The sequence below is a fragment of the Atta cephalotes genome (genome assembly GCF_000143395.1).
Source record: "Atta cephalotes unplaced genomic scaffold scaffold00078, whole genome shotgun sequence".
Classification (NCBI taxonomy): Eukaryota; Metazoa; Arthropoda; class Insecta; order Hymenoptera; family Formicidae; genus Atta; species Atta cephalotes.
Window position 1 is genome coordinate 207,804 of NW_012130142.1, and position 10,583 is coordinate 218,386.

Genomic DNA, 10,583 nt, shown 5'->3' on the forward strand with positions numbered 1-10,583 from the left:
ACACACACACACACACACACACACACACACACACACACACACACACACACACACACACACACACACACACACACACACACACACACACACACACACACACACACACACACACACACACACACACACACACACACACACACAACATATAAATGTTATTTTATAAAATATGGTCTTTCAGAATTGATGAAGAAATAATACATTACCTCGTTCTCGTTGGTGCGAACGTGTATTTTCTCCAAACAACGAATTCGCATGATTCTCATTATGTTGCGAATCCTGCCAAAATTGATATTTGCTCTCATACTCGAAGTCTATATTCTGCAAAGGCATCTCCCAAGTGCGAAACATTGTCCCTGTGTTTGTCGTCACACGACGATCTTGATTATTTTCGAATAATAAATCTTCAGGTTTGCTCAAAGGCTTCTCATCTTCTTTTTCATTCAGTTGCTCGATCATCAGATGACAATCTGCTGCATCTTGCTGAGAATATTGCTCCCATCTTACAAAAATTAAACGTTGTACAATACACATTTATGTAATAAGGTATATCGTAATGATAGTTACACAATCTTATAATACGAAAAATTATTGAAAAAGTAACAAATTATAATAGAAACATTTATTAATTATAATAATAAGTTAATAAAAGATATATATAATTTTAGAAATTATGAGTCATATTTTTTTATGGAAGTGAAATATTTGTTTTAATGCAAAATAAAATATAATATTTTTATAAATATAACAAGGTTAATATTTCAGTTTTAATATTGTTATAATAGAGCAACTGTGTAGTATATTGTGCTTCTTAAAGAGTTATCTTCAGAGTATTTTAAAGTATAATTTTCAATAAATAAAATTCTTAAATATTAAATAAACAAAGATATAAAAGAAATCTATTAGTTTTTTTATACGTAAAACATATGGGAGTTTTACCTGCACGTGCGATAATTTTGATTGCTGTCGGTATTTTGAAGAAAATTGACAACGTAAGGCGGCGGGATTAAACGAGCGGTTTCGTCAGTTGCAATATCAAATCCACCGCAAGGATTTGATGGGTTGCTCCAAGACAACCTATGGTACCACGGTGCCTCACAACCTGTTGTTGATCTTGCATTTTGCCCTTCCATATGAAAAGATAGTATTGGCAGGGTCGATGATAATTCGAAATTATCGGATGTCCGATGGCTATACGCAATCGTGTCTTTTGAACACAACATAGTAACAATAAAGATTTTGACAGTGTCAGTACACGAATTCTTTATACGAATATCTTTATAAAGAATTGACAAAGAAAGATTAGCAAGAATAAAACAACTATAACACAATCAGCAATTAATCCGCAATAACTATTTAACGATTTATTCATGTAATGTTTGTTTTTTATATTTGATTTATAAAAAGTACGTATTTAAAAAAACAGCGGAAAGATCCTAATTACACTTATATTTACTCCAAGAAAAGAATCTTTCCATAGAATACTATAAAAGGAATTAAATATTGCAATAGCCTTTTTATATTTCTTTGCTCATATTTTTTCATTATGGTTCTTATATATATTTTCTTGGTAAGATTATTATTAATATCTATCTTGGTAAGATTACTAATAATATCTACTAATTGTCACTAATTTTATTAATATAAGCAAGCACAGATTCACCGTAGAATCACTCCGTGCGCGGATGGATGCGAATTGCGTTAGTGCTTACTCGGAAATGTCAAATGAGCACATGTGATGGCGCCGTCATAGGACAGCGAGAATGTCATGGAGAACATCGAGAACGTCGAGAACGTCGGAGGAGAATCGTAGGAGTAGGGCCACAGAAGTTCTTCTTCTACATTTCCTTTCAGCTTTTTGGCCAATCCCTGAGCGTGAATCGTTTCTCGCAACCAAAGTGACTGGTCGGCGTTCGCGAAAGAATTCGAAATGGTGACACATGAAACGGCCGAGCCGCTGAGTTTTTTGCTCTGAACTGTACATTTGATGGGGATTAAGAAAACTTTTATATGACGCATGTGAAATACTGTTTTTGCGAATTGTTTTATCCGCGTGCCGATAAATTTTCAATGCTGAGTTTCATGAGTCAAACTTTGGATAAAACAAGTAATAGTCAATTAAGAATGTATTTTAGATAATTGAAATGGTATTTAAAAATTTATTTTCAATATGTAAATCTATTACGAAAATTAAAACATATTTTGAAATAAGTTTTTGTATTTTTTGTTTCCAAATTTTCAAATAATTTTTTAAAGTTAGATTAAGAAAAACTTATAACTAGTTCGTGTTTTTCAATCAAATTTGAATTCTTATTTATTTTAATACATATATATATTTTCTTTCATATATCTCAGCACTATCAAACACAATCCAGATTTCTTCCCTCATTTTGAAATACGATACTTCCAACTGTGAGACAAGTGTGCTTTATTAGAAAGAAAGAATTCGTTTCGGTTGTCACGATTATAAAAAATGTTTAAATTTTTTAAAATTTAGCAAAAGGAAGGAAATTGAATCTGTAAAATATGCTCAAGATTACTAAATCGATTAGCCTAAATATTTTTAATGACTAACTTGTATAAGATTTCAATAAAATTTAATTACAAATTTAATTTTCTTTTAAAATATTTTAAAATTTAATATGAATCTCTCGAATCTCTTGTATTATTATTTATTAATTTATCTTATATAAATATAAATTACATTTATTTTTATTTTCATTTTTTCAGTATTGTCATATAAGTTTAATTGATTTTTTATTAACTTATAAAATAACTTGCAAGAGCAAATATTTTTAGCTCCTTAACAAAGAAAACAATATCGATAAATTTAAGAGACTTTAGGAAAAATTTTAATGATTAATTGACACAATAGTAAACATTTTTAATTTTTGCATAAAATAATTTAAACAATGTATGTATAACAATGTATGATATAATATTAGAAAAATTAAATTTTCTTGCTATTAAATTTAATAAATGATTCTTCTTATTTACATTAACAATGTGCTTTTTAGAATAATATACAAATAAAATAAACTATTTTCTATGTAACTTAATTATTGTAATTGCAAGAATCACATTAATATATTTAATGAGAAAAATGCGGAGAAAAGAAATGAAGTTGTTTTCTTTGTCAAGCCAATTCATTCACGAATTCGTTGTCGGTGTTTCATTGAGGATGGCTATTACTCCATCAACGAGAAGTCAATCTCGGTAAAGGCTCACCTAAGAAAACACAAAAGTGGTGGGAGGAAAGAAGGAAGGAACGAAAAATTACGGCTGCGCGAGAGTGAGAGAATGGGTGGATGGGGTACCAGCCGGGTCCTTCGACGCGGCACGTTTCGAAAAGTCGACTCCTTCTTGAGGGTCACGCGTCTCCATTAATCATCGGCATTGTTTGGCTTCCTCTGTCGCTTGCACTCCCTCTGAATGCGGCTTACACGCGTTCGATGCCGAAAGAGATGTGACGAGAGGTCCACCATCTCATCGAAGTACTAGGCTATCGCTACAGGAAGCGAGATTCCCTGAAATATGAGACACTCCTAGTCATGAAGCGATGCCAAGCGGTCTACGAGGGAACGCCTATTCGGAAATGTAATGTTTCCTGAATTTCATCTTGCAGCTTTTCAAACTCTTCCGTACCAAATAAGAATTGAAACACATTTTATTTAATTTTTGAAGCTCGCATAACGTCAGAAATCAATAAGCATTGTTCAAATTAATTTCAGATTCTGTTTCTTTGAATGAACGGTTTAATTAACTTTTTAGTTTTATTTAATGACCGATTTATAGTTTACTAAAGATAGAAATTAAAAGACATAAGCTGCATTTTCCCACGAGTATTATTTTTCAAAGAAGATGCTTAGACGATATCTTACAAGTTAAAGCCTTTTTTTTTATGAAATCAAGTTCTCCAAGTTTCGTGGGTCGTAACATGAAAAAAGAAGATTCCACAATGAACATTTGTTGCAGGCTCTCAGTCGAGTATTTTCAGTTTGAATATAAATCCATGAATGTAGGTGTCTGGCTTTCTCATCAGCAGCCAAATGAAGATTCTCATGCAACTAATTCAAAAGTTAGCGACACTAATGCCGACGCATTTACGGATCATAGCCGCAGCACATTAAGTATACATTAGACACCCACGTGTCCGTCGCGATTATCCAATCAGTCTACTGAAGAAATTAACTGTTGATGCTATATATAAATCATTGATAATATTAAATAATGAATGAAAAGGAACTGTTTTATAAATTGCAAGGAATTACAATGTACAATAATTTAAAGAAGTTTACATTTCGTTCATGTCAAAATTTTTGTCAATTCATGGAATTAAATCCGATATAAATAACGAAAGACTAAAAATGTGTATTTGATACTTTGATGTAATCTTATTATATTTTGTAAATATATATATATATATATATAGAGTCTTTAACTTTTAGAATGAATCTTACTCGTAAAGATTGAAAATTAAGTCTCTCTTTTTCAAGATTGGCTTAATTTTCATTCTTTAAAGTAAGATTCCATTAAAATAAGATTCCATTCCAAAGAATAGTAGAAAATTAATTAAATGTTCATTACTTTTAAATTTACAATGTTTTGCTCATATTTTAAGATCAGCGAATTGTTTTCTGGTATTAGTCAATTTTATTTGTTGTGTCTGTAATGATTAATGGACGAAACGTTTCTGAATTTCTTCTTCGACTATTTACCGGAAGTCTGTAAATTATAAACACGAGATGACGGCACTGCTGGTGTATTCTTGAAGACACGTTGCATAACGAGACGCGCACTCGTCAAGTCGTCACAACGGTCCGCGAAAAAATTTCAGGCAAATAACGACAGTAAACGTCAGAGTAAAGTATGTAAGAGTAGGGAAATAGCGTACAAGTGTCTCTCTATTTTTGGCGGGCGTGTCTGGTTGAACCATGAGCCTTTGAGCCATGAGCGTTTTCTGCTTTTCGGACGCAGTAGCAGCTAGTTACCCGTCGTGGCGATGTCCGTACGATTGCTAAATCTTGCAGGAATATAGCACCCCTTGCCGATAAACATGGAAGACAATCCAACACAAGGTAAAAGCAAGGTTTCATCGAAAGAAAAGATATTAAATTTATTAAAAGATGTAATATAGACAATATAAGTGCAATATAAGAAACAAATATTTAAAAGTTTATTTTAAAAGAATCAATCACATTCAACACATACAATAACTTGTCAATACGGTATTTTCATAAAAATTGCAGCATATTATTAGGTGTAGTAAAAAGAAATCCATTATTTTTGCATGAATGGATTTCTTTTTACTACACCTAATATTATCTCACAAAAATGAAGTCACCAGTTCCCTGGTGGAAAAATTTATCCAAATATCTCCGAAATTGTCCGAAATGTGGTTAAAATATGAAATGTGGTTAAATTTGAATTCATTTTAAATTTCTTCGAAAAATTATCAAAATATACAAATTTCGGACAAATTCGGACAGTTACAGATAAAATGAGATACTGTCAAATTTTGGCAATACTGTCCTGAATTTGTCATTTTTAAATATTTTTTGAACAGACTGTCAAATTTTTTCTTCCAGATAATAGACTAATCAATGGAATATTGTGTATCATTAATTTTAATCAAAGTTACAGTAACATTATGTACATATAAGATATTAGGATTAAAATTTGATAGCTACAACGTTTACTGTTATTCTTACTTATTCTTATTTTGTTGAATAATTATAAATAAAATTTATAAATAAATAAAATTTTGTAAACTATATGAAAACATGCTTTAGAAATTCCGGCTTACGTTAGGCATCGTGGATGGCAAGTGAAAACGCGAATCGCGGTGGTGATACTCATCTTCATTGGTTCAATGATCATTTACTGGTTCGTTAGTTCGAGTATGGAAAATCGGCAGGATGGTAGACATAGAGGATCGATCAGTGGGAAGTCTCGTAAAATGGCTCATTTGGAAAGGCTGTCTGATCAAGTCTTACCATTAGAATACACGTAAGCAGGACAATCAACATATTTCTGATAATCTTTTCGATTATTGATTATTCAAATGCTAGAAATGAAAAAAAAATTCTATTTGCTGCAATTTTTGACTGCTTCCTCAAATTTTAAGATTTTTTTAAAAGATTTATCAAATTATCATTAGTATAACAGAGGAAGATATTTTAATGTTTTATATATATATATACATGTTATTTAAATAAATGCGTTATTTTTTATTTTATATTTAAAGTTGAGATAATATATTATTATATATAGATTTACTAACACAGATTAACTAACACAGATTTTCACTGTGTTAGTCAACTGATTGATGTTGACTTTTTTGTCCGCATCACATATTTATCATCAGTGATTGACATTACAGACTTGAACTAAAATATTTGCAGCACTTAATTTCATTTCCTCCAATTGGCAAACTACAGCTAAAATTAATATTAGAAACAGAAGATATTTGCATTTAGAGTAAATAAAATTATATAAATAGACAGAAATTTTTATATATTACGCTTTTTTTAAAATGTCATATCGCAATTTTTTTCTCTCTTTACTGCAGTTTGAAAATATTACCCATATTAGAAGAGAATAATTTCACAATGATCGGTGATACACAGATCCAATTTTATTCCAAAGTACCGACTAAACATATACGATTTCACGCCCGTAAGCTCCTTATACAAGACATTAGCGTGAAGGAATTTCGTTCGCCAAATGCATCAAAGTTAACGAGCACATACGCTGTAATGGATGATGAAGAGGATTTTATCGATGTATTTCTTTTACATGTATTGATAACGGAAAAAATTTACATTTTACACATAAAATATATGATCCCGTTATATCAAAAACCAAAAGGGTTTTTCAGGAGCGCACACATTGACCATAATACAAACGAAACCAGGTATTACAATTTAATACAAAAATGTGATGTCTTTAATTTATTAGTTAAATTCACATTGTTAATTTTACACTGAATTATTTAAGCATTAAAGATTTATTTTAACCATTTAAAACTTTTATTTCTTAATTTGTTGTACCTATATCAAACATAGACGGAAACTTTCTTATGAAGGATATAAAGCTTTCTATTTGATCCTCCTGTGAGTGTTGAATTCCACATCCAGAATTTAAAAAAAAAATATATTTTAAAAAATATAATTTTTGACAAATTTAAAAAAATTTTAAGTAATTTGACAAAAAGCAATGACTAGAGTGTATACGTATATATGTATACATATATATGTATATGTAGAAATATATTTTGATACAAAAGATAAAATATTTGTGTTATTTTGAAATTCTCCCTCCTTTCGCTTAAATGACTCCACACACTCAGAAAAATAAAAAATCTTCGTCTCTGACTTTAAGTTTTAAAAGATACTTTATTTAGGGCCGATTGTTCCACCTTCAGATAAACTATGATGATTTATCCAATGGAAACAAAAGAATAAAAAAATAAGAGAATAAGAGAGTAAAAGAGTAAGAGAGTGAACACTGAAGTTTATCGAAAAGAACAATCCAGCCTTATTAATGTTAATTTATTATTAGTTTCAAATTTCAATTTTCATTTATTTTCCAATGTTATATTTAACGCAACTTATATCTACACATTGCGAAAGCAGACTTTTTTTTTCCAGATGGATAGCGGTGTCAAACTTCTCCCCAGATTACGCTCGATCAGCTTATCCATGCTTCGACGAGCCGTGGATCAAAACGCCGTTTCGCATCTCGATTGGCAGAAAGTCTAACATGCGATCGCACTCGAATTCAATGCGCAAATTCACCGAGGAAATGTAAAAGAGAGCGATTCTGTTGCAATTGTAACATATATACACATCGCTTATTATATCCCCTGCAAAGTTGTATTCCTGTAATCACAACGTTTACTTAAAAGATAATCTGAATTTAATTCAATCTCCCTTTTCTTCAGACATGACATGCCGGGATATGTTTGGGACCATTATGAGAAAACCTTTCGTATGCCCACTTACGTGGTTGCTTTTATGGTCACCGATTTTTCGAGTTACGATGTTGCTGTCACCGATCGACCATCGCATACGGTCTTTTTTAGAAAAGAGATTGCAAACGATACAAGATATGTAGGCGATCTGATATCGAAAATTCTTCGTGTAGTACAGAATTTTACTGGATTTTATTATGAATTAGATAAATTAGATGTGATTGTAGTTCCTGAACTAGCATACGCCGCAATGGAAAATTGGGGTCTCTTAACGTTTCGGTAAATGAATTCTTTTGCAATGCTTAACTTCGTCTTTTTGTAAAAAGTTTTGAAGTTTAAAAATATCGTCCTTTTTAAATATAATTTACATTTTCCAGATTTTTCTAAGAATTTGTGATTGTGATTACTTTAGAATGTTATATGTTTCTCATACAAATTAATTAACAGAATTTTTATTACAATTTAGATTAAAAGTACTAATGAGTTATACTGATATTTTTAGAGAAGATGTTATTCTTATAAAGAAAGATGACAGTATTATTGAGTCCAAAAAGTCAATAGCTAGTATCGCGGCACACGAAGTCGCTCATCAATGGTTCGGTAATTTGGTAACGCCAAAATGGTGGGACGAAGTGTGGTTGAAAGAAGGATTCGCCTCATTTTTCGGATTCCTAGCATTAAACGCAGTAAAGTGGATATAAGTCAATTTTCTAAATAATGTTAATTAAAAATTACCAATTATAATCACTTTATGTAATAATTTTGCTATTCAGTCTTTTATTATGTTTGAGCAATCTTTTAAATAAAATTTTTTTTTTAAATTAGATTTTAAATAATACTTCAATATTAATACTTCAATATTATAATGTAAATATTAATATAATCAGGGAATGGAAAGTTACTTTTTAAAAATAAGAAGTTATAGTTACTCGTTACTGAGTAGAAAAAGTAACAAGTTACCGTTATTAGTAACTGATTTTTAAAAATAATTTGTTACAGCTACCGTTTGAGAAAGTAACTTTTTATTATTTTTTATTTTTTGAAAATCGACAATCACCAATCACAACGGAGGGGTGCTTAAAGGCTTTCTAGTTTCAAACTATGAGTGGCTAATGTCCAATCGAATCGTGTTCAATCGTATGCAAAATAACGATAAAAATAATTGTAAAATTTGTTACTATCAAAAAAATATAATTACGTTACCATTACAGTTACCAAAAAAAAGTAACGCAGTTATTAATAAAGTTATCAAAAAAGTAAAATCAAAAAACTTATAATTATCTTCATTAACAAGTTATTTCCATTTTCTGAATATAATATAAATATTAATTTTTACGTAAAAGCTATGTAGAATTTTGCAAAGTTATAGAAAATTACATAAAAAGTCGATAAATGATGTTTTGATTTTCAATTATTTTAAAATAATTATTAATTAATAACTTTTTCATTTTATTTTTAAATCATATTTTAATAATTTTATGAGAATTAATTTTATTGCATATTATATTTCATAGTCATAGTATTGTGATATTTAACCATAGTCGTGATTAAAACGCTTGATTTTCCAGATTGAGCCTACATCTTGGAATCTGCAGACCCATTTCCTGATCGGGTGTCACGACGTATTTGATAACGATGCCGGCGAAGCAGCACATCCGTTACATATTGATCTGAGGAAAATGAACAAGCTCACTGGCGTCTTTGATTTGACATCATACGTCAAGGGTAATTGCATGACGCACATGATCTATCATTTTCTGGGCGAGCGAATCTTTCTCTCGTCTGTGCGCCACTACATGCGCACATATCACTATCGCAATGCCGATCAAGAGGATCTTTGGAGCGCTTTTCAGATGGAGATCGATGAAGCGAACGGGCTACCGGCTTCCTCAGGGCTCCGCATGAAGGACATCATGCGAACTTGGACGTATCAGGCCGGACTCCCTGTCCTGCACGTCCAACAGAATCGAGAAACCGGTGCGATCGAGCTTATGCAGGTGCGCCGCTCTTTATCGCAGATCGATCTCCAGGCGCGTTTCTTCATCTTGTTTCGTCGACGACAAATTACTTATCGATGGAATGCATTTACGATATTAATAATCGTTATTACCTTAACGTAATGAAAAAAAAAGAAGTGTGTGGCTAAATTACACAGAACGATTAAATTATATAAAATGCTTCAATTTCTTCCGATTAATCTGGAATCAATTTTTTTTTATCAAAAATTTGATGGGTTTCATATTTAACTATGACTTTTCAATTTTTCAAATTAATGAAACTTTTTATATTTAAAAATGTATTTAAAAAACATATAATGTTGATACAAATATTATTTTATATTGAATATGCATATAAATGTTACAACAAAATTTTTTTTGGCCAATTTATTTTTATTTTTCAACCGAAGATAATTATAAATATAAATTGCTGACACATTAATAATTTTTACATTAATTGTCTACGTAATCAATAATTTTTTTCAACTACATTTTTATATATTTTATATGTTTATGCGTGTATGTTGTAAAATTATAATTTTCTCATAAAAATTGATGAGAGAGAGAGAGAGAGAGAGAGAGAGAGAGAGAGAGAGAGAGAGAGAGAGAGAGAG

General features: G+C 30.6%; 2 protein-coding genes across 2 annotated transcripts in view; one reads left to right on the forward strand and one right to left on the reverse strand.

Annotated features, from left to right (window-relative positions):
* The window catches only part of LOC105624436 (homeobox protein MOX-2), a 10,940-nt gene extending 10,592 nt beyond the window's left edge, over nucleotides 1-348 (reverse strand). The window contains exon 1 of the mRNA XM_012205799.1: nucleotides 204-348. Coding sequence (XP_012061189.1) covers nucleotides 204-348 — 145 coding nt within the window. The remainder of the gene's footprint in view (nucleotides 1-203) is intronic.
* A 4,705-nt stretch (nucleotides 349-5,053) lies between these two features.
* Nucleotides 5,054-10,583, forward strand: part of LOC105624431 (thyrotropin-releasing hormone-degrading ectoenzyme-like) — a 12,885-nt gene continuing 7,355 nt past the window's right edge. Inside the window, exons 1-7 of the mRNA XM_012205797.1 lie at nucleotides 5,054-5,075; nucleotides 5,790-6,006; nucleotides 6,569-6,916; nucleotides 7,626-7,805; nucleotides 7,943-8,251; nucleotides 8,475-8,658; nucleotides 9,541-9,969. Of these exons, the coding sequence (XP_012061187.1) occupies nucleotides 5,054-5,075; nucleotides 5,790-6,006; nucleotides 6,569-6,916; nucleotides 7,626-7,805; nucleotides 7,943-8,251; nucleotides 8,475-8,658; nucleotides 9,541-9,969 (1,689 nt within the window). The remainder of the gene's footprint in view (nucleotides 5,076-5,789; nucleotides 6,007-6,568; nucleotides 6,917-7,625; nucleotides 7,806-7,942; nucleotides 8,252-8,474; nucleotides 8,659-9,540; nucleotides 9,970-10,583) is intronic.